General features: G+C 56.6%; 7 protein-coding genes across 7 annotated transcripts; 4 read left to right on the forward strand and 3 right to left on the reverse strand.

The window, feature by feature from the left end:
- Positions 1-5,122: 5,122 nt before the first annotated feature.
- Positions 5,123-6,959, forward strand: MYCTH_2312630 (uncharacterized protein). Its single transcript, XM_003667091.1, has 3 exons — positions 5,123-5,208; positions 5,338-6,257; positions 6,380-6,959. Exons 2-3 carry the CDS (start codon positions 5,606-5,608, stop codon positions 6,712-6,714), a joined length of 987 nt encoding a protein of 328 aa, XP_003667139.1. The 5' UTR covers positions 5,123-5,208; positions 5,338-5,605; the 3' UTR covers positions 6,715-6,959.
- Positions 6,960-7,836: 877 nt separating this feature from the next.
- On the forward strand, positions 7,837-9,072 carry MYCTH_104005 (uncharacterized protein; the record flags this gene model as incomplete). The annotated part of the gene is made up of 2 exons (XM_003667092.1): positions 7,837-8,406; positions 8,464-9,072. 2 exons carry the CDS (start codon positions 7,837-7,839, stop codon positions 9,070-9,072), a joined length of 1,179 nt encoding a protein of 392 aa, XP_003667140.1.
- Positions 9,073-10,415: 1,343 nt separating this feature from the next.
- Positions 10,416-13,180, reverse strand: MYCTH_2312639 (uncharacterized protein). Its single transcript, XM_003667093.1, has 5 exons — positions 12,856-13,180; positions 12,424-12,738; positions 11,663-12,335; positions 11,443-11,604; positions 10,416-11,363 (listed from the first exon to the last, which is right to left on the reverse strand). The coding sequence occupies exons 1-5, from the start codon at positions 12,936-12,938 to the stop codon at positions 10,506-10,508; spliced, it is 2,091 nt and encodes a 696-aa protein (XP_003667141.1). The 5' UTR covers positions 12,939-13,180; the 3' UTR covers positions 10,416-10,505.
- A 1-nt stretch (position 13,181) lies between these two features.
- MYCTH_2312643 (uncharacterized protein) lies at positions 13,182-13,559 on the reverse strand (the record flags this gene model as incomplete). Its single annotated transcript, XM_003667094.1, has 1 exon — positions 13,182-13,559. Exon 1 carries the CDS (start codon positions 13,432-13,434, stop codon positions 13,183-13,185), a length of 252 nt encoding a protein of 83 aa, XP_003667142.1. The 5' UTR covers positions 13,435-13,559.
- A 145-nt stretch (positions 13,560-13,704) lies between these two features.
- MYCTH_2312644 (uncharacterized protein) lies at positions 13,705-14,264 on the reverse strand. The gene has a single exon (XM_003667095.1). It carries the CDS (start codon positions 14,079-14,081, stop codon positions 13,749-13,751), a length of 333 nt encoding a protein of 110 aa, XP_003667143.1. The 5' UTR covers positions 14,082-14,264; the 3' UTR covers positions 13,705-13,748.
- Positions 14,265-16,059: 1,795 nt separating this feature from the next.
- MYCTH_84670 (cytidine deaminase-like protein) lies at positions 16,060-17,360 on the forward strand (the record flags this gene model as incomplete). The annotated part of the gene is made up of 2 exons (XM_003667096.1): positions 16,060-16,253; positions 16,310-17,360. 2 exons carry the CDS (start codon positions 16,060-16,062, stop codon positions 17,358-17,360), a joined length of 1,245 nt encoding a protein of 414 aa, XP_003667144.1.
- A 1,327-nt stretch (positions 17,361-18,687) lies between these two features.
- On the forward strand, positions 18,688-20,794 carry MYCTH_2312648 (uncharacterized protein). Its single transcript, XM_003667097.1, has 3 exons — positions 18,688-18,910; positions 19,036-20,228; positions 20,329-20,794. The coding sequence occupies exons 1-3, from the start codon at positions 18,793-18,795 to the stop codon at positions 20,716-20,718; spliced, it is 1,701 nt and encodes a 566-aa protein (XP_003667145.1). The 5' UTR covers positions 18,688-18,792; the 3' UTR covers positions 20,719-20,794.
- Positions 20,795-21,543: the final 749 nt, after the last annotated feature.

Consider the following 21,543-nt stretch of genomic DNA (forward strand, 5'->3'; position numbering starts at 1 on the left):
CGCCTCGAAGCCCCTCTCCTTGTGGGGACACAGCATCGGATGAACCAACGTGGCGGGCGCTTGGCAAACCACTTTGACCGCTCGACTCCACATTTACCCGCTTGTCAAACTGGTCGCCAATCGTAGCGTACGGATACGTACACTACATAGTAGTGTACATAGTATAGTGTGCACGGAGAGGGGGGAGGGAGACCGTTGCACCACGCTTCTAGTGTACGATATGTGGTGTGTGTAATCCGTACCTACATCAATTGCGTAGACATGCAAGGTACGCAACACTAGTGTGGAGTAACTAGCGTTGCGCGTACGCAAGCACACCTCTCCTTCAGCCAGGAAACACCGGACCCCACTTCCCGAGACCTTGCAGCTGCAGGAGCGCAGTATTTGCGCCTTCTCTCATCAACGGTTTCTCTTTTTTTGTGGTTTTTTTTCCTCGCCTCTTGCGGCGCGCACAAAACAGACTCCATTGCATTCATCCTCGGACTTCAACACACCGCGCCGCAGCTCCGGCGGGGCGGGGAGTGGTCGGTTCTCCCGACGAAGGGTTCGCTCCGTCACACCATTATTGCCTTGCCTAGCGCCCAATGGCAATGTGCCATGTGCTTGCGCATCGGGCGACGGCATTTCAGGGGATATCTGGTGCAGTATCAGTGCGGCGTGGCGTACCATGAGGAATTCACACTATACGGATTACATACACCAACAAGAAGACATGAGGCGTGCGAGCAACGACTACGGAGTACATCTCAGTTCCCCCACCCACCCGAGGCACAGCGTGCCGTAAAGGATGCGTACTATACATTCAGTACTCAACCCTGGCAGGGTGCTGAGCGGGATAAACAACCTTTCCTATTCTTGCAGGCATTGCCAAAACCGGCCTGCTGTGCAACTGACTCGGGTTGTGTTCTCCCCCCCCCCCTTCCCCGTTATCCGTTCGAGGGAGCTTTTGGTTCTCGGAGAAACATGATTGGCTCGAGGGGCAAAACGAAGTACGGCAGGGAACCAATTACACCCGCCAGTGCACCAGTGCAGCCGAGAGGGCCAGACACTGTCCGAGGGGAATCGGCTGGATTTTAATCGTCAACCATATAGACTCATTCTCGGATGTTCCAGACATTCAGAGAGCCGCAATGGTGGATGCATGCCCTTCATATTCACTGGCTCGAGTGCGCCTCTCGGAACCCCACTAACTCCTCACCCGCCCACTCATTCGCTCACTCCGAACCTTGTATGGTGCGGAGTACATGTACTGTAAAAACTACGGACATCCGACGACGGACTCCAGCCAGGGATCAGCACCGGAATCTTGGTGAAAATCCATCTCTCTCTCTCTCTCCTCTCTCTCTCTCAGTGTTTTGTGTGTGTGTGTGTGTGTCGCTCCGGTACGTCCGGAGACCTAGGGTGGTGTTGTTGATGCCTGTCCATATCGGTGAGATCGAGCAACAGCAGCGGCGCCGGCATTGTTGTTGTAGTTGTTTTCGCTGTTTAACGGAGCGCGGGGCCCGCATGAGAAAGGGTCGGAGACCACTACCAATACTAGTGTATGTGCCCGAGAGCCTGGAATGCGGGTCGATGATGAAGACATGGGTGCCAGCGGAAGCATGCGCCTCTTCTCTCACGGACTAGAGATGTTCAAAAGGTAGACACACGCCGGCCGTGTGCTTGGTTGTTACGGGGGTGTCTATTCGGGGACGTGAGGGGGTCATTGCTGTCAATCTATTTGGGGGAAAGGCAGGGCAGAAGGAGACGGACGTTCAGCAAATATTCAACCAAGGTAGGGCAGGGAGTAGTACCAAGACAGAACGTAGGTAGTGTGATGTTAGGAGCGCGGATTCGGACTGTCACATTCCGCGTGGCGGCGAGAAAAAAAAACGAGAAGAAAAAGAGGTTGCATACGAAAAGTAGGTACGAAGGTATGTAATTAGGTACCTAATCACGCATTTGCTGCCGGGGCACAACTGACCACATAGCGACTGTGCTCACGCATGTTCTTCTCGCGTTTATTGACACGCATTCTTGTCAGACCCCTGAGTGTGATGACCCCGCCTTCGTTCAGGGCTTGGAAATCCGAGCTGTAGTTTGTGAAGCCATCATCCAGCCAGGTGCCACCCCGTCGTATGCCATCTGGCGGCGCGTACACGTCGTACATACCTGCCAGTGGTGGTGAGACGACCTTGTTCACCCCTTTCGCCCATCATTTCGGTCCCTTCAGGCCTGGTTCTATCACATAGGAACTGGGAGCCGGGAGTAACTAGGCGCCCTCTCAACTAGGACCACTTGAGGTCTATGATCAGAACCGGTAACGGAGGTCACAGCTGGGTGACTCGTGGGGGCAGTGGCATGGCCGGGTCGAGGAGGGTAAGGTCAGGGGTGCATAGCAGATCCGTGAAGTGCTAGTGGTATCTCAGAGACAGGCCGATAGTCAGATGTTGATCGGAATACTCATGGCAATGTACCGATTCGTGGGGGCAGAACGGAAGGGGGAGAGCTGCAACAGCCAGTGTCAAGGCGATGTAGAGGCACCGGGTCAGTAAGGAGGTAGGGAGGTGAAGTAGAGCCGGAGTGGTGCATGACTTCCCGAGCTACCACCTCCATACAAGGCGGTAAGTTGTTTGAGAGGAAAGAACATGGTAACTAATTCATGTCGTTATAATTATTGCATCTGTCTCCTTTCTTCTCGAACGGGACCGCGGCCCATTGCAGCCCATTAAGGGGGGAGAGCATGAGAATCGACCTGACACGCCCTTCTCCGCTCCAGAGCGCCAGAGAGGCAAGCGAGTGTTCTATGCCGTTCCCTTCCCGCAGCAGCGATCCAAAAGCCGCCGCAGAGCCTGTCATTGGCACTCGAGAACCCAAATGGGAGGTGCCGTAAAGGGGACCAGACGGTCCGGATCAGGGCCGAGCTAGGTGCAGTACAAGTCCGTACGCAAACTTAGGAACGCGAACTCGGGCTTGATCGGGCTCCGCCGCCTCCAGGTGCTCTTCGGACATCAATCATTCGTCCTTAACCCGCGACTCTCAGAAGGTACTCTCCTGCTTGATTCTGGTTCCGTCAACAACCATGTCTAGCGGAAGTAGGAAAACCTCGGGCCCAAGGATCTCGGCGACAGCACCTGCAAAACCATCTGCGCCCTCGGGGAGCTTGGCCCGACCCAACGCCCCGAGGAGAAGGAGGTAAAATTGGCCATGTGGGAAGCCGCGTGGGAAGAGGCTGATGTCCGCCGCGGCGAAAAAGCAGAGGTTGCGCAGGTCGACGACGAACAACTGGAGCATCTCAAGAACACACAGGACTTCGCCTTGCTACGCTCCGTCAAAATGGCCATCAGTCGTATCGCTGCCTAGGTACGGCATAAACTTGGAAGGCGCCAGATGGTCATGCTCGCGTTGCCATTTTCCCTTATCCACGAGTCGAGATGACCTGAGGCCGAGACTCGAGTCTCCTCGCTTCCTTATTTCTGAGCCGCCGACAAAACAAATTACGAAGATCGAATGTGAAGGCGTTCTGGGAAAGGGCCTGATTTTCGCCAGGGATAACTGGATCAAGAGAGCAAGAGAGGCCGTTCGAAATTCAAGTCAACTCCTAATTACTAGTAATTAGGGATCGCACTTAGTATACAGGATCTCCAGGTGCTTGCCCCAGGTATATGGGTGGATATTTAGGTATGTATGTACATACATACCTTACCTAAAGCATGCAGTCTAACTAAGGGACTGCTACTGTCCACTCATAGCGATAGTACTACTTCGTAGGTAATCCGTCAATCTGGAGCATGTGTCTTGCACGCATATACATGTAGTGCGGCCCTGCGCTAAGTTTCTCAATGGTTAAGGGATGCAATTAGCACTGCATCGTGATCATGTATGTACTGTACATACCCGTTGTGTGCACAACGCACGGGGCGAACCGTCTGGTCTCGCGCGGTGCTAGGCGGACTGATGGGCTTTCTGCGGCCCCACGCGTTGGTGCTTGATTCGGCGTGATAGATTACCCGGACCACTGCCGTGCGAGTGGATCTGGGGCTGGGGGGAGGCTCTGAGTGGCGGCTGATGCGTGAGACCCCCGTGGCTCAGCTTGGCCAATCCGTGATGCCAGGAGGCCACACCATCCGGCGGCTGGAACTCTCTGCCCCCCTTCCCTTTCCAGAGGGTTTGCGAGGATTGAACATAACAGCTCGTTGGACGTGCTGAAGAGGCTTTGGAGGGTCCCAAGGCGCAGCCTTGTGGAGCATCAGGGTCCCCGGAGTAGCTTAATCGGCGCTGCCACATCTCGCTTGAGAAAGGGGCGCGGGTCTTGCGCTTGGCATGCCCCCGCAGTGGGTGAGCTTCTGGATCGGCAGCCTTACTCGTACACAGTAGTACCTCCAGGTCAATAACTGTGAAGATATGTCAAATATACTACACAACACTTCTCCAAACAACGAAACAAGAAACAGTGGGGAAAGCATAGATTTTTCCCGCCAGTGACACACAACAAAAGGACATCACCTCAGGCATCAGGAAATTCAAGCTGGTTAGCGGCAGTCGCAATTCTAGCAGATACGGAAATGCAGGCCTATCCCAACGGCGGGGCCATGCCCGCAGGTTACGGTCAGCCCCAGACAACGCTTCCAATTCTCACTCTGGACAGCGGCGACGATGACGGCTTCGAATACTCGGCCTTCGTCTACAATCAGCAGAACCTAGACTACCTGACCGCGGATGGCCCTGGGTCCGGATCAGGGTCAGAATCCGGATCCGGACTGCCCATCAACACACCGTCGCCCTCCTCGAGCTCCAGCTTCTCGGGCCCGTCATTCCAGACTCTCACCCCGCAGCAGCAGCAACACCAACAACAACACCAACAACAACAACCACAACATCAACAACTCCCACCCTTGATGGCTCTGCCCGTGGGTTACACTGCAACAGTCGGACGGAGCAACAGCGGCGGCAGCAGCAGTTCCGAAGGGCAGGCCGTGGTGCCCAAGCCCCGACTGGAGCGGCGCGGGCATACCAAGAGTCGACGCGGGTGCTACAACTGCAAGCGTCGGCGAATCAAGGTGCGTCTGGAAGTCAAGCGAGACAGTAACCGGGGGAGAACGCAGGGACTGACTTAGAACCCGTGCCTCCGACGGGAGTGCTCAGTGTCAAGAGACGAAGCCTGCATGCGGGCACTGCGTGAAGCAAGGGCTTAAGTGCGAATACCCCACGCTGCCGACAATTGTGCATCAGGTACGTACGACGCTGGCCAGTGTGCATACGTACCGGGTACTTGACGTACAAACACTTCCCAGTACATCTCTGGGTAAGTGAGGCAAGAGGAACGGCCAGATGGGCTAACAAACAACGACATCAAAACAGCCACAACACAAGATCCCCCTATTCAGCCTCCAGGACATGCGCTTCTTTCAGCACTTCCTCCTCAACTGCTACCCGCACCACCCGATCGGGTCCGAAGAGATCTGGACGCACGAGATCCCGTGTCTTTCGGAAAAGGCATGAACCCCATTCTGTTCTCTGCTACAACTCCAACGTTTGCAATCTTCTCTGTGGTGTCATATACGCAGACGCAAACAGACACGCGCACATCGACTAACAGTGTCGCAAAACCCAGTATGAATATCTGATGCACGCCATCCTGGGCTATGCCGCGTCGGAGCTCATGACCAGGCAAGACCGGTCGCTGGCCGAAGCGGCCATGTCGCACCGGTACAAGGCCATTAAAGCCATCAAGAAATCTCTCGCCCAGTCGTCCTCCATCTCCCCCTCCCCCTCCCCTGACAGCGGCCGTAGAACCCCACCCGCCACAACGTCGTCGTCGTCGCCGGCCGCACGAAACAGCAACGACGAGGGCGGAGGCGGCAGAGGAGGCGGCAGAGGAGGAGGAGGAGGAGGAGGAAAAGACGACCCCATGTTCGAGGAGGGCAACGCGCTCATGGCGACGTGCTTCGCGCTGACGTACCAATCGGTGCTGCTCGAGGACGGCATGGTCGAGTACATGACCTTCATCCGCGGCATAATCATAGTGGCGATCCAGATGTACTGCCGCGGCGCCCACCTGCTCTTCGGTCAATTCCTGGGCGACCGCCAGCAGGAGACCCTCGAGCCGCACATGCGCGACCTGCCGCTGATCGACGCCGACTGGACCGCCCGCGCCGTCCGCGCCGTCGAGGACCTGCGGCCCCTGGTCGACGGGGTCGAGGGGAGGGAAGTTGAGCGGCGGTACTGGGAGCTCCTGGGCGAGATGGGCAGGAGGCTGAGCGTTAGTTCTTGGAAGGGTACGCTGTCTCCTTTTTCTTTTTTTTCCCTTACCTCTCTCTCTCCCTTTTTTTCCCTGTCGCTGTTTCATTTTGCCTTTGTCTCCCGCGGGTCAAGCCGGTACTGACGAGACGATCTCCAGCATACCTCGCGCTGTCGGAGCACTACGCATGGTGGATGATGCTCCCCCACAACAAGTTCCAGCGGCTGATCGACCCCGAAAACCAGGTGGCCGTCGTGCTGGGAGCACACTGGATCGCCTTCGAGCAGATCATGGCCACCATCTGCCAGGCCGAACAGAGGGCCGCGGCCAAGATGCCCAACCGGTCCGGCACGGGGGTCAGCCTGGGCAACATCGGATGGCTCAGGTATCTCAACTCGCAGGTCGACCCGGAGCATCGGCCGTACAACGAATGGCCGATGTGGGTCGAGGCGCAGCTCAATCGTGACCCGGGCTTCTTTGGCAAGTGCCGGTGAAGGAACGGGTGTCTGCTCAAGACCGTACAACCTCGTATAATAGAGTGAAGCGGTCGCTGCCAAATAACGTTTGTTTCGAGATACAAGGCAAAGAAATTAAAAAAAGACAAAGGACACAAGAAAACCTGAAAATAATAATAATAAAATAGGGAAACTTGGAACAATAACGGTTGCGGCGTCTAGCGCTGATGGATTCACTGCTCCGGTCCGAAGTCCAGTTTGTTTTCAGTATACGGATTAATACTCCTCTGTAGAGTCGACAGCCTCTCTTTGCTCCTCTCCCTCTGTTCCACGCAGCAGCTTGTCGAAAAATAACCACCTCGACTCAAAGCCACCTGCGATATGTACACCGCCGTCGCAGTGAGCAATAAGAGCACTGCGACCCAAAGATTTGAGATGCCCAGCCAAGAAGCCACCTCACCCTCACAGCTTCTGTGTAATCCGTTCAATCGGAGAGTTACTGTGCGAGGTTGAATTGGGTGGGCCCTTGATGTGCACAGCCCCACAGCGTAACCCACCAAGTTGTGGCTCCTGCCCCCCAGGCCCCACCGTCGTATTTCGCATTCCTCTTCGAGGTGGGTCTTGAAGCACGCCAAGCGACCCGAGACGCGGGAAAGACAGGCCAAGCCCTGACCAAACCAGCCAATGAATCGCCGATAGTATCGCCAAAATGATGGGGAACCGACGCTTGATTGCATTCTTATCGACAGCCACAGTATGGCGATGAAGCCAAAAACGATGAACCCAAGTTAAGAGGCGGGTTTGCGCCCGCACACGTTGCAAGGTGCGGGGCGCGTATCCTTCGTTTTCTCGTGTGATTGGTAGGAGGGTCGACCGTTGGGCATCTCCCGATGACATGAGCGCGGAGCCGCCGAGCCTAGTGTATTGAATGCCCGGCGAAGGTATACAAGAACCCATAATTGCGGAATATATATAACGGTGTTTCAAGTTTCATCGTCTTCAGTCTGTACCACCATACTCTTACCAAGGCAACAACTCGCGCCACTCCAAGGCCTAGAATACACTGGCTCGACAAGAACAAGAAGCAAAGAACCAAAGGGAAAAGAAAAAACAAAGAGCGAGAAATATAAAACACCGAGAAATTACACAGTCCACATCACCATGGCGACGACCTATCTGCCGCGCACCGACACAGGGTCCACGAGCCCACCGCGCTACACTCCCCAAGAGCAGCAAGAATACGAGCTGGAGCGCCTCGGCAGCAGCTCGCCCTCCATCCTCAGCGCGCCGCCACCCTACACCACCGACGACGCCGGTGCCGATCCCTCCTCCCGGCCCTTCTGCCCAACCGTCCACCTCCAGATCCACACCACCGGCAAGTCCTGGTTCTCCCTGCCCCTCCCGCCACGGCCCGATCCCATCCCCGTCTTCGCCCTCCCCCCGGACGACCCAAGCAGCCGGAGCCCCTCGGCCCGCAACAATGTCGCCCTGCCGTGGTTCACCTCCTTCCGGCCGGAGCGCTACTCGGGGAGCTGCTACCTGCAGCAGTCGCCCGCCGCCTTCTTCTCCTCCTCCTCCTCCCCCTCCTCATCCTCATCTTCTTCTTCGGCGGCGGCGGCGGGGGGTCCCACCATCGTAGCGACGACCACCTACCGCTTCGGGCCCGGCCGGCCCCCAGTCGTCCGCCTCTTCTCCCCCGCGCGCGGGCCCGGCCCGGACCCGGCCACCGTCCGCCGCATCCTCTTCCCTTCTTCCTCCAAGGAGGAGGAGGAGGAGGAGGAGGAGGAGGCCGATGACGACGACGACGACAACGACAACAAGCCGTGGGACACGTTCGCGGTGACCTCGCTCGGGCTGCTGACGCGCGCCGTCGGGTTCCGCTCCCGCCTCGGCACCTTCCAGTGGCGGTACGCGGGCCGCGGGGAGCGGCGCGCCTTCGCGCGGGAGCTGTCCTCGTCCTCCTCCTCGTCCTCCTCCTCCTCCTTACCGTCCGCGTCGGCGGGGCAAGGCGGCAGCAGCAAGGAGGAGGAGGCGGACGTGGCCAACATGCTGGTCCTGGAGCGCGTCGTGCGCGTCGCCGTGGCGCCGGCCGCCGCAGACAGAGGGAGAGGGGGCGGGAAGCGCGAGCGGGAAGAAGAGGTGCGGACGGTGGTCGCGCGGTTCGTCCGCGGCGACGGGTTCCGGACCCCCGGCAGCGGCGCGGGCGCCGCCGGCAACGGCGGCAGGCTGCTGGTCGACCTGGGCCTGTGGGAGGGCGGGGACGGCAAGGGCGAGAGGGAGATGGCCCTCGTCATGGTCGTGGCCACCTGCCTGCTCATGCTCAAGAGGGAGATCGACCGCAGGCGGGCGCAGCAGATCGCCATCATGGCTGGCGCGGGAGGGGGCGGCGGTTCTTGAAATCGGCGGTTTTGAGGGCGGCGGGGTCTTAGAGGTGGGTGTGCACAGAGAACTTCTTGTTGTTGATTATTATACCCGTGGGAAACAGGTGGTTGAGCTGGAATATTCTTCTTTTTTTCCTTCCCGCCTCTTCGTTTGGTTCCGTCTCTGTTTTACCCAGCTGGGTCTCTCCACTATTAATTACTACCGGCTCGGGATTGACGCTTAGCTTGTTGGTTGTAAACTTGTTTGAGTTGGTGTAATACCCCATGATTTGAATTTGATACCATTAGTGCTCTCAAGGAATTTCTGCTCGTTGACGTGTGTAAGTAAAGTGGTTCACCGATGGCCTCCGGAAAAGGAAAGATTCTCCACGCAACGCTAAATCCCTTCAATTATATAATTACGTGGTGTGTATGGCAGACGACGGCAACAAGACGTAAATAGTAAAGAAGCGACTTAATTCTTATCCAGATTGGTAGGCGACACCAACCCTACCTAGATAATTACTCAGCACTATTGTGAATTATACCCCCTTTACTCCCAAGGGGCCGGCCACTCAGGCTCCACGGCTGCGCTCTGTGGGTAATGTTGTTATCTGTATAATTAACTACCATTTCCTAAAAAGGCAATACTTCCAAGCGGGGATCATAGTTACCGTCTCTATAACCAACCGAAGAGGAGCTCCTCTGATTCCAGAGCTCGGGTCTTTGAATTTTCATAAAGTTGACTTCACCCCGAGAGGTGAACGCTTGCGGGCAGCAAGTCCATTGGCTACCTATGTAGAAGCAAGCGAAGCTGAGTCTGCCATGACTTGTAGCACCTTAGTATATCATAATCTCTTTCACAGGAACAAGGAACAGGAACTAATTAGGCCGTGCCTCTCATGTTGCGCCTCTAATTAGGTGAGCAGATCTGTAGCGAGTCTATCTGACCTTCGAGATCAGCTCGTAGCAACTGATGAGATGAACCCGCCATTGCAGGCGTCTCAGGTAATTGTGCACTCTCTACAACGCCGCAAATCAAGCAGCATTATGATCTGAATGAACAATTCGAATAGACGAGTGGGGACAAATATACCCCATTGCTTCCAGAAAGAGCCGGAAGCCACAACCGTTGAGCCAACCAAAATGCAGACCTTCCTCATCCCAGACCAATCATCCGCTGCGGTTATCAACCACGGCCTGTGTAAGGTTCGGTTCAATCTCCAATTCTTTCCAAGGTATCAAAAATCGCGACCCTCTTCCCAACCCAAACTTGTGTGTATGCCATAAAAAGGAAAAAAAAAAAAAAAAAGAACAAGTAAAGAAAAGGATCCAAAAAAAAAAACGCATTAAAATCAGCTGATCCGTGTCGTCCCTCGACAACCGTTGTGAGTGACCGCCAACGCCGAATGTCCCATTCACCCCGTGTCAAGATTGTGTATTCGTAAAGGGCGTCGTACCAGCGATCGCTCACGAGTTCCTGTCAACCGTCTTCCGCGGCTTGTAGTTGGGCAACTCATCAAACCAAAACGTCTCCTCGTTGTATTTGTACGCGTGGAACTCGATGCCGTACGGCTTAGGTTCGATGGCGTACAACATGCCAAGCGGCATGTCGAGATCTGCAATGTCGTCTCTCGTGAGATCCATGAAATAGGCCATCAAGACGCGGCAGACGGACCGGTGCCCAATGATGAGGACGTGGTCCGTGATGCGCTCAATCTCGCGCACCATATCCCGGAGCCTGCTGATGATTTGCAGGTAGCCTTCGCCACCCAAACCGGGGTAGATATACTGGAGCTTATCCCTGGCTCGTTTCTCAAACTCCTCTGGATACTTCTCGGCAATCTCCTCGTATGTCATGCCCTCGAATGCGCCCGCGTTCATCTCGTTCAGCATCTCCCAAGCCTTGACATCGTAGTCGTCATCCGCCTCGAAGTATTCCGCCGTCTCGATACTGCGCTTGAGCATCGAAGTCCAGACGCAGAAATTCTTGTCGTCTAGCTCCTGAAACAGCTCCGGATAGGGTGGCGTGTTGTCACCTGGCTGCGGCGGAAAGTTGGACGATGCGATCTTGTTCTTCTGCTGAATGAGCCACTCCTTGCGTTTATAGGTGATAAAGTTGTACAGAGCTTGGCCGTAATAGTGACCGCGCTCCGTCAGCTCTGAGTCACCGCCGAGCCTATGCGCCCTGTTATCCTCGCTCTGACCGTGGCGTGTGATCCAGATTTGCCTGGGGGATAGGTTGAACGTGGTAAGGTACGAGACAATACCGCCGCTCAGGAAGCCCCGGAGTCGGTGCTGGATGATCTTCCGGCCCACGTCGATCATCTGCAAGCTGTTAGTCAACGAATGACGTTTTTTATTTTGTGGGGAAGGGGGAAGAGGGGGGAGAGTCAACGAGACGTACCTGAATGTATTGCAGGTCATTATCCTCCTCCCACTTACCGAGCGGTTCATAAGCGCTCTCGTATGCCGCCACTCGTTTCTTGAAATCCTCCAGGGCCATGTGCGGGTCTTGATCCTTGTAATCTGGACCAAAGAGCTTGAGACGCATGTTTGCCTCCAGGAGCTGCGTCGTGTTAGCCGAGGAAACTGGAGCAATGGAGCGTGCGGGACATGGTACTGACATTCTGATCGTGACATACGCTCTCAATGAAGAGGATGCCCAACTTCGGCTCCCGTGCCTTGATACGCTCTACAAGAAGCTTCCGCCGTTGAATGGTGCTGTTGGTTGCATCCAGAATGCCCACAGCGCCACCTTGGTGGAGCAGGTAGGTGAGAAGCTCGTCGAGGGTGTCGAGCGCCACCTGCTCGCGGAGCTTGGCCGCGGCTTCGTTCTTCGGATCGAAAAATGCAGCGGACTGATCCATTTTGGGGACGGGCTTGCCCTTGTTGAGATCAAGCGCTGTCGGTTCCTCAACAACTATATCCGGGCCCTTCGTGCCCTTGGACAGGATGGTGGCGGCCTGGCTCGGCACGTCGTGCCCGTTGGCGGCATTAGTCGGAGACGCATCGGTCGGGTTGACCATGCCGGCGGCAATGCGTCGGCGGTTGCCCACATTGAAGATCTTGGTATTGTGCTGTTGCCATGACAAGTAGCGCTGAATCTTCTTCGTGATGTAGGATTTGCCTCGGGCTGGTAGGCCGACCATAATGATGACCAACTTGGCGGCCACGTCTCTGTCCGGAATGCGGCCATCGGGAGATGCTCTGGAGCGCGTCATCCCTGGGATGTTGAGCGTTGTCGCATGCGGGCGGATCCTCGGCGTGTGGCTTCCAGAGTTTTGCCTGACCGGAGGACTGTGGTGCGTTGGTTAGCAAGGGTGGCACAAGTGATTCGGGTCGTGCTGCATTGCCCGGCAACAACGTGCCAAAGCTGTTGACTTACATCCGTGGCGAACCCGGGGCCGTTGAGGATATGCTGCGCGAATACGGCGAGTCGAAATGGAGGCCATTGGGGACTCCGATGGGGGGACCGGATTGGCCGGCGCCAGCCGTCCTGAGACTCTCCTTCAGCGCATTGGTTAAGGCTGGCGAAGGTAAGACGCTGTGAAGCGGGTGCGTTTCTGCTCCATGATGGCTATCGCCGATGGCTTGAATCGTGGGTGAAGAGGGATCAGAAGCCGTTGCACCCATCCGATGGCTCATAGCAAGTTTCCGCAGCGTCAATGATGATGACTGCGGCGCAACAGCGGCGTCTTCTCTAGATGCTTTCTAGGTCAGCTGTGGTGTCGATGGCGCGAGGATTACTGATAATCGCAAATAGCGGATGAAGGAAGACCGAAAAGCGAGATATGTGAAAAAGAAATAGGGAAGAGACCTTTGACATGCAGACTCGCTTGGTCGGGGATCGGAGCCAGATGCCGCGACATGGAAAAAAGAAGGCTGCAGGGGCTCGGGCATGGGTCCGCGGGCGGGGTGCAGCTGGAAGATATTAGCAAATCACCTAACGCAAGAGCAAAACAGGGATGCGGTGCGTCAAAGGCCAGGCGTGGGCCGGTGTCATTCAGAAGCGTGCTGGGCTGGCCGGGCTGGGACCAATCGATGAATGGTACCGGGTCTCGGTGGCATGGCGAGAAACAGCCAAGGGTGCTATCTGCGCTGATCGCCTCGGTCGCGATGAAGACGAGGTTGGAACAGAAGCCACTCACTTTGACACGCGGATGCACAGATCGCACGTTTTCTTGCGTCTAGCGTAGTGAAGGCGCAGTCCTCTGTCGAATGCGAGGCGAAAGCGACTTTTTTGGCGCGATGGAGACGTGGGATTTTTGGAGGCTCCTGGGGCACGGGGGTTCGAGTTGGAAAGGGAATGACGTAAGTGGTCTCGTTGCACCGAACTCGCTGTGGAGTGACTCAACTCGCAAACTCGCTCGGTGCCCTGCTCCTTGCCCTGCCTCATTACAGTACGCCCGCTGATGCCAAGATACAAAAATCGAGGAAATGGCAGGCAGATGACTGTCGATGCTGAGCCCGGTTGCACCGCCCAGAAGCTTGTGGTTGGGCACAGATTGGCAGGCCACTGGCAGCTTGGTCTCAGTCTGCCGTGCGCCCCGAGTCTGAGATCAGCTCTTCTGTTGTCCAACTGCAGCCTAGCCGAGAGCGCGTGGCGACATGGCCGATTGACCTCAACGGGGCTCCTGGGAATCCTTATAGTTATCTCGAGTAGGTCGTCTCTTTCTGATACTCCGTACTGTGGGAATATCCCCGATGCAGTCAGAACCCGAAGAGCCCCCGTTCGCTGGCCTTCCCGACATGTACCGGGTCAGCAAATCGGGGTGTTCTCCCTCTGTCCCGCTGCGTCTCGCCGTTCCGTCTCTTAACGCCAGAGTTCAACGACTTTGCCAGATTGCAGGCAATGCGGATCTTTGCTACTCGCAGAAAACGGCCGACTTGGCTTTTTCTTGGTTTCTGGAGATCGGTTGGGGACGCCGACATCATGATCTCAATGGTGGGCTTGGTAATAAGATCTTCGATAAAGCCAAGCGATGCTGTTGCAAACTTGCAGGAAACCAATAAAAAGGGTTCAACACACGCCTGTCCTGACATTTCTGTCCATGAGGAGTCATTCCAAGGAGGTTTGCTCCGCATATTGGTGATGCATATTTGGAATACGATGCTACTCAATTTCCAAAGGTTGAACAGAACCCCCACGCGCAAAACTGAAGTTACTGTACGGATGTTACTGTATGTACGGATTACATACATGCATACGGTGGCCCTACGTCCCCGGTCGGCGCCAAGAACCCGGTAGCGTAGAGTGTGGATGGGTTGTCTGCGGGTATCGACCCGGACATCCGTTCTGCAAATGCCCGGCTATGCTCAAGCCTCTCCTGCACCTTTTTTCTACTTCCAGAGTAACCGTATCTTGCCGTACTGAGATCAACACATCAGATGTCGAGAGCGCTGACAGGCAGCGAAATTTGATCCCAACGGACTGCTCCCGTCTCTCTGGTTCAGAGCATCCACAGTGGAGCGGATCCGAGCTGCGAACTTCGCTTACTAGGGGCCCTGCAGTGCCCTGACCAGTTCCAGGTCAGGCAGGTAGAAAAGTGAGGCGCTGTCGGGGGCAACATCGGAGCCTTTCACGATACGTCCGATGAAGGAAGGGTGGAACTTTGGGACTTGAGACGGCACGACCGGAAGCAATCAGAGATTACCTAGAGAGAGGCGAGGTAGGCGGGGAAGAATGGGACGACGCCCCCCCGCCTCACCCTACACTAATTGTACACTTGCTATGGAGTAAGAAGCTTGTTTAGAAGTACCTAAGTACCTTGGGTTACACGAGCAAGAATACCACACTCAGGTACGCCCTTTGTTCGATGTCGGCTGCTTTCCGATTCTCGTCATGTTCCACTTATTTTTTGTTGGTCTTATGTACACTAATCCGTATTCCTACGGTATACGACGGCTTTTACACACTTTGTCTCGTCACGGTGTTCTCACAAAGGTCGGCTTATTGTTACATGTTTTATATGGGGTCGCTCCCAGCCTACCGTCGACATCCATGTGCCAAATAGCAGCTGTCTTGTAGCTGCACGACGTCGTGCATACATCACCAAGCCATCTCTGCTTGGGCGGCACAGTGCTACCCAATTCTAGACACCGACACCGGTTTTCGTTCGCAGGGCGTTGTTCTAAAGATGCAAACATGGTCCAATCGCAATATGAAGCTCACACGATGTTTTTTTTTTTTTTTTTTTTTTTTGGAACCTCAAGCCTTCCGGAGAGTTCAGTCAATCGGATTTCATTGAGGCCGGGTATCGACCAGCTGGATTGTCGGATCCAGTGAGTGCAACCGCAAAGCAGCGTAGCGTTCGGGTCGCGAAGCGAAAAGTGCAACATCTCATGGCAGCCGGAATGCAGCAGATGCAGCAAGAGGGCACAACGCGGGGTCATCTAGTGTACTGTAGCTATGCAGGTACAGTACAGTGAAGTGTAAATGGCGGCCCCTGCCCTTTTCAGCTGCGGAAGAAGCGGGAGCCTGCAAATGCCCTACTTGTAGTAGTAGCTGCGGTCTCGCCTGCCATCGACCAGTGCCGTAGTGTATGTATGTACTATGTAGTGTAGTGTATGCTGAAGTGACCCCAGGATCCACTCAGGAACAAGGTTCCTCTCAGGTGTGGGCCTGGGCTGCCAGTAATTTTCCGTCGCAACCACAAAGCCGAAAGGGAGGAGATAGGTCTGGCCGCTTCTGGGCAGCTTCCTGTTCATGAGGAACAGGGCCTGTTCTTTCCCTCAAGCTCAGGCTGCGATTTGTGCAGGCTATGCTTTCCCGCACTTCGTTCGTTTCTCTTATCCGCGACTGTCTCTTCCAACCTTCGGCTCACTCTGCCGCCTCCATTCGCTCGCACAACCCCCGCAGCTCTCGGACCAGAGCCTGAAGACCTTCTCAGACTTCGTCTCTCAGCCCGCCGTTCTCGATACCAGGCCATCGCATGCTTCCCTCGGTTGCAGACCTGCTGAGCGCCCTACACTCCGCCTCCGGATAGCTGAGCATTTTGCTCCGAACGTTGCATCCGACAAGATGGGTGAGGATGACAGGAGCATTAAGAGATCGCTTGCAGCCCAAGACCCCATTGTGCGGGAACTTGTCCAGGAGGACATCGAGCATGGTGTTTTAATCCCGTTGAAGACGACGCTCGAGTTGCGCGACGACTATCAAACGGGACATGTGCTGATCACTCGCACGCCGACCAAGGCGGCCAACCCGGCCATCCTGTAAGCATCCAGCTATCGGGTCTGAGCTGCTCTTATGTTCGTGCTAACCTCCACAGTCTGCTACGCAACCTGCTACCAGATGAGATCATTAAGGGTCTCCCTCATCTACGCAGGTGCGCAAAGCCGTCGGACTTGCCAGCTCACCTCAAGGCGCAGTTCATGAACGAGTCCCCGCAGAGCCGACAGATACACACGGGCAAGTCGAGTTGGATATACATAATCGTGGGCCCTGAGAACCTTTTCAACCGTGACGAGGTTGCTCAAGCGCTCTCTACGATAGAGGGAATGGAAGAAGAAGTGTTCCTTCGGCGGATCCCAGTTCCGATGGTGCCTCCAACATCGCAGGTCCAGGCTGCCATGTGGTCGCAGCACTTCTGGCCCTCGCTATATCGGAAGAATAACCCACTGGGGCCCCATCCTTCCATGATTGCTCGACAAACAGAGGAGATAGCCAACGACGCCGCGATATGGATGGCGCTAGCGCACAAGGTGGCGAGGGAATCTCACGCCTCGGGCTATGGTGAGCCAATGGGTGCCTGCATCATTCAGCGGGACGAGGGGAGGACAACGCTTGTTGCCCTTGCTGGCGATGCTCGCTGGTGTCCGCGAGGAAAGGTTGGGTGCTCTGGGAACCCAATGGCACATTCGGCCATGCGCGCCATCAGTATCGTTGCGCAGAAGCTTGTCCGAGCCGAGAACAGAAAGACGGAGACCAGGCCGGAGCCCATTCTTGAGTTCGAGGCCTTTCAGGACAAGCCACTCCTTGACGACGAGAAAGCGGTTTATGACTTGGAGCACCCAAACCCGGACGGCTACCTGTGCCACGGGCTCGAGATGTACCTCACACACGAGCCTTGCGTTATGTGCTCAATGGCCATCCTTCATTCGCGCATGGGCAAGGTTGTCTTCCGTCACCGTATGCCGCTGACGGGCGGGCTCTGCGCGGAGGATCGTGGCCGGGGTCATCCTGCCCTCAAGGGTGCCGATGGCGGCCGAGGGCTCGGCTTGTTCTGGCGGCGGGAGCTGAACTGGAGCATGGTCGCCTGGGAATGGGAATCGAGCGGCTGTCTGCAGCCGCTTAGGGTCGATGGGGCGACTCATGCCTAGTACCTGCCCGCCGCTCCTCGTCTAGCTTGACATGGCATGTATAGTTTGTAAGGATCTCGTGTGCATTATCGGCATTGCTTTGGGTTGGCAAAGCAGAAGCCAGGGGAGTTCGGTAGTTCTCTCGTCGAATTGGGCATTGTGGGCGCGACGGTCATAAACCGCAACCCCCCCCCGTTTTTTTCTTTCTTTGCTGAGCAACTGGGGTACTGGAGGCCGGCGTTAGATAGGCAGTCTCTGCGAGCCTGGCGTTGCCGGATGTGGAACGGACTAACCGGCGCATGGAAAAGTTAGAGGCACATTATGACAAGGGTTAGACGGCGTTGGTCAAGATAACATGTTTATTTTTTAAGTCGAGGAATGGTCAAGACCCCAGAACAACTTGAGTTATGAACAAACAGCCATATTCATGCAATTGTGCCACTAGTAGTGGGGCTTGCTGAAGGGTTACGGATAGATTTCCTTCCCATCATACGTGATACTTTGTTTGGCGGCTGGCGATAGCAGCAGACGGACGATATGCCGCGCAGAGCATCTCTTCCTCGGCCGATAAAACCAAAATGGCAGAGCCACACCTCCGGTTCTTACAAACACACCCACATTCAAACCGGGGGAGTTTGCGGCATCAAGAGACCATTGACCGATGCAGGTGAGGTAACAGTTCGGCGCTATAACTGGCATTTTATAGGTACCTGACCGCACCTACAATCCTGGCCAGAAAGCTGGGCCTTGATGAATCCCGAGTGTGCAAACAAACTCCAAGATCGTCTCGGCTGGAGCCGCACAAATGGTGCCAACGGCCCGGGGGGGAGGGCGGGGAACCCCACTTTGACAGGACAATCAGGAGGAAGGAACAAACACGGGCAAACCCGCAGCATCAAGCCGCAGATGTGTGGGTCAACCCGCTGCCGATCGAATCCTCAGAAGAAGATCAGCGCTGATTCGACCGCCGAGCCTCTACGAAGGACCTCGAAGGGTTCGCGAAGGGCGCGCAGGCAACGTCAGCACTTGCGCAACCTTCTGACTGCAAAACTTCATCATTGTCGGCTCACTCCTCTCGAGCGCTCTCGTACACGCCCGACTCTCCCGACTTCTTGCATCCCGGAGAATCAAGGTTCCTACCGAAGGAAGGAGTCTGGAGTCGCACTCAAACGAGACATGGAAGGACAAACGCTTTGCCGCAGCCGGGGCCGCGCCCCATATTGCAAACAGCAGACTCGATAGCTTGGTGCCTGCGGTTCGATAACACGAGTAAAGCTTTCCTTGGGTGTTGCTGTGGTAGTCTCGGGACTGTCCTCGCCGTCGAATGTTGAAGTGCAACATCACCGGTAGACAAAGACGTTTCGAGAACGAGCCGCGACGGAGATTCTCTTCGCAATACAACAACTAACATCTAGGGATCCAGAACCCGACCACTTCTGTGGAAGCGGCCAAGATGCCGACTCTGGCCACCACTAACTTCAACATTCTTCTCAGCGTGCTGGGCGGTTGGTTGTCGCTCTTCGGCTCGGTCTCGTACCTCTTCAAGGGGAGCTTCTACCTCTCCGAGGCCCGTATGTCGCACCGAGCATGACCCGCAAGGCCGAGCCTCCGCGCCGCTGAGCAGCCGGAGAAAAGGGGCCGGAGAAAAGGGGCCGGAGAAAATGTGCCGGAGCACGCTAACACGGCCCTGTCTTAGCCATCTCCCTCCTCGTCGGCGTCGCCCTCTCTCCGCGCGCCGCCAACTTCATCCGCCCGCTCGAGTACGCCCTCGGCTCCCCCGATAAGCTCGCCTCCATCACGCTGGCCTTGTCGCGGCTCGTGCTCGGCGTCCAGCTGGTGCTGGCTGGCGTCCAGCTGCCCAGCCGCTACCTCAGGAGGCAGTGGAGGCCGCTAGCGCTGCTGGTCGGGCCCGTCATGGCCGCCATGTGGATCGTCGCCAGCCTGCTGGTCTGGGCCCTCGTGCCGGACCTCCCCCTCCTCCACGCCCTCGCCGTCGGCGCCTGCGTCGCCCCCACCGACCCCGTGCTGTCCAGCCTCATCATGAAGGGCCGCTTCGCCGACCGCAACCACCCCAAGGGCCTGCAGGACCTCGTGGTCGCCGAGGCGGGGGCGAACGGCGCGCTTGCGTATCCGTTCCTCTTCCTTGCCCTGTACTTGATCAAGTGCCTCGGGGACGGGAGCGGGGACGGTTCTGCGGCTGAGCACCACGGCGGCGGCGGCGGCGGCGCGAGGGCGGCGGTGGGGCAGTGGTTCGGCGAGGCCTGGGGCTACGCCGTGCTGCTGGGCATCGTGTACGGCGCGGTGGTGGGCTGGCTGGCCAGGGAGCTGCTGCGCCGGGCCGAGGAGCGCCGGTTCGTCGACCGCCAGAGCTTCCTCGTGCCGGCCGTCTCCCTCGCCCTCTTCGTCGTCGGGACGTGCGGCATGATCGGCAGCGACGACGCGCTCGCCTGCTTCGCGGCGGGCAGCGCGTTCGCGTGGGACGACCGGTTCCGCCTCGACGCCCTCGACGACTCGCTGCAGCCGACCGCCGACATGCTCCTCACCGTCCCCGTCTTCCTGTGGTACGGCGCCGTGTGCCCCTGGGAGGCGTTCCGCGCCAGCCCCGTCGTCCCGCTCGGCAAGCTGGTCGCGCTCGCGGTCCTGGTGCTGCTGGCGCGCCGCCTGCCCTGGGTGTTTCTGCTGCACTGGTTCATCCCGCCGATCGGGCAGGCGCGGCAAGCCGTCTTCGTGGGCTTCTTCGGCCCCGTCGGCGTCTCGGCCATTTTTTACCTCTATGTCGCCCTGGGTTTCCTGCGTACGCTGGACGTGGACGGGAAACCCAGGGCCGATGTCAGGTTGCTACCCGAGGCGGTGACCGTGGTGGTGTGGTTCACTACCATTTGCAGCACCGTAAGTCTCTCTCTCTCTTTCTCTCTCTCCCTTTCTCTCTCTCGTCGGAACAATCCGAGACCTCGAGGAGAGCGATGCCAGCTAACAAATAGCCTTCGAGTTCATCCACGGTCTGAGCATCCCGTTCGGAAAAATAGGTCATTTTCTACCAGGGACTGCCTCCCGCGACCCGTCGCCGCCCTTCGGACCTCTCGGAAGCCCGGCTTCCTCTGCGCACGGAGACGAACCCGGCACCGGGCTGAGGCGTTCTGTTTTCAGGGCCAGGGGATCATCCGGGCCCAAGGTTCAGCCTAGGCCGGGAGAGGCTGTGCCTGATCGGCGGAAGGCATCGCATTACGGCAAGGACGTTCTAGTCGACGTGGTGGAAGCCAGTCAAGTCGCGCCGGCCCATGCCTCCGTGCCGTGCGAGCGGCGGATGATTCGGCTCCCCGACGAGCCGACGATGGCCGGAACCCGGGAAACGTGCGGACATGGCCGCGCTGAGCGCTAATAAGCACAGCTTGGCAGCTCGGAGGCTTAACAGGAGAGAGCAGTCTGGCTGCTTGCTCCCCTTCCTGTCCCCCTTCTGTGTGGCAGTCACCATTTGAAGAGATGCGAGAGCGCCCTGGCCTGCCTCCCATGAGTAGCGCGAACGTCAAAGGTTAAAATTTTGGCCGGTGTTGATTATTAATATTATTTATTATTGTCATTGTTGTTGTTTTTCTATGTCGCCTTCGCCCCCCAGGTCCTTTCAGGGGGATCACTCCGTTCAGTTTGTGATCCGTCCAAGTACTGTGTATATTTGTATGTACACAGTCTATGTAGCACCATGAGCGAAGCGTCTCCGCTCTTTTGGTGGAGGCCATACACCGCGTTGGCGGACACCCCATTGGAACCCCGAACCATCCTCCGTCCAGCTCCAGCTGTCAAACCGGATGAACTAAATTAGCTTCCCTCCACTATCGCAGTGGCGAATCTTCTTGGCTGGTTCAGGGCGCGCTCGAGATCCAGTGGGACCGCAATTGCTCCATCTTCCTGCATCGGACGGCGTTGACTTGACCTGATTCAGCAAACACGCTTAATCGCATTGAGAAGCTGGTTACACAAGGACAGAAGTTGTGTGCACATTACACTTGCATGACAATGGCAGAAACTCGTTCATATCCGAAGAAATCAAGGCATTGACCGAATTCGGAAGAATAAAAAAAATCATGCCGCAGTAGTTCACTTACTATACCTTGCTAAATCGGGTGTCTTTGACTAAGTGGAGGGAGCTGCTCGATGATTTGCCATGCGCGTGTCTCGTGGCGACAGGGTGGCTGAAAGTGATGTGGTC

This window comes from Thermothelomyces thermophilus, chromosome 7 (genome assembly GCF_000226095.1).
Source record: "Thermothelomyces thermophilus ATCC 42464 chromosome 7, complete sequence".
NCBI classification, from domain to species: domain Eukaryota; kingdom Fungi; phylum Ascomycota; class Sordariomycetes; order Sordariales; family Chaetomiaceae; genus Thermothelomyces; species Thermothelomyces thermophilus.

Excerpts from the sequence above, each read along its gene's own strand:
- MYCTH_2312630 (XM_003667091.1), top strand. The coding sequence starts at position 5,606 with ATGCACGCCATCCTGGGCTATGCCGCGTCGGAGCTCATGACCAGGCAA. Across the intron at positions 6,258-6,379 it reads GAGCGTTAGTTCTTGGAAGG|CATACCTCGCGCTGTCGGAG; the intron begins GTACGCTGTCTC and ends GACGATCTCCAG.
- MYCTH_2312639 (XM_003667093.1), bottom strand. The coding sequence starts at position 12,938 with ATGCCCGAGCCCCTGCAGCCTTCTTTTTTCCATGTCGCGGCATCTGGC. Across the intron at positions 12,739-12,855 it reads AGCGAGTCTGCATGTCAAAG|AGAAGACGCCGCTGTTGCGC; the intron begins GTCTCTTCCCTA and ends GAAAGCATCTAG. Across the intron at positions 11,605-11,662 it reads GCGTATGTCACGATCAGAAT|CTCCTGGAGGCAAACATGCG; the intron begins GTCAGTACCATG and ends AACACGACGCAG.
- MYCTH_2312644 (XM_003667095.1), bottom strand. The coding sequence starts at position 14,081 with ATGTCAGGACAGGCGTGTGTTGAACCCTTTTTATTGGTTTCCTGCAAG.
- MYCTH_2312648 (XM_003667097.1), top strand. The coding sequence starts at position 18,793 with ATGCCGACTCTGGCCACCACTAACTTCAACATTCTTCTCAGCGTGCTG. Across the intron at positions 18,911-19,035 it reads CTTCTACCTCTCCGAGGCCC|CCATCTCCCTCCTCGTCGGC; the intron begins GTATGTCGCACC and ends GCCCTGTCTTAG. Across the intron at positions 20,229-20,328 it reads TCACTACCATTTGCAGCACC|TTCATCCACGGTCTGAGCAT; the intron begins GTAAGTCTCTCT and ends ATAGCCTTCGAG.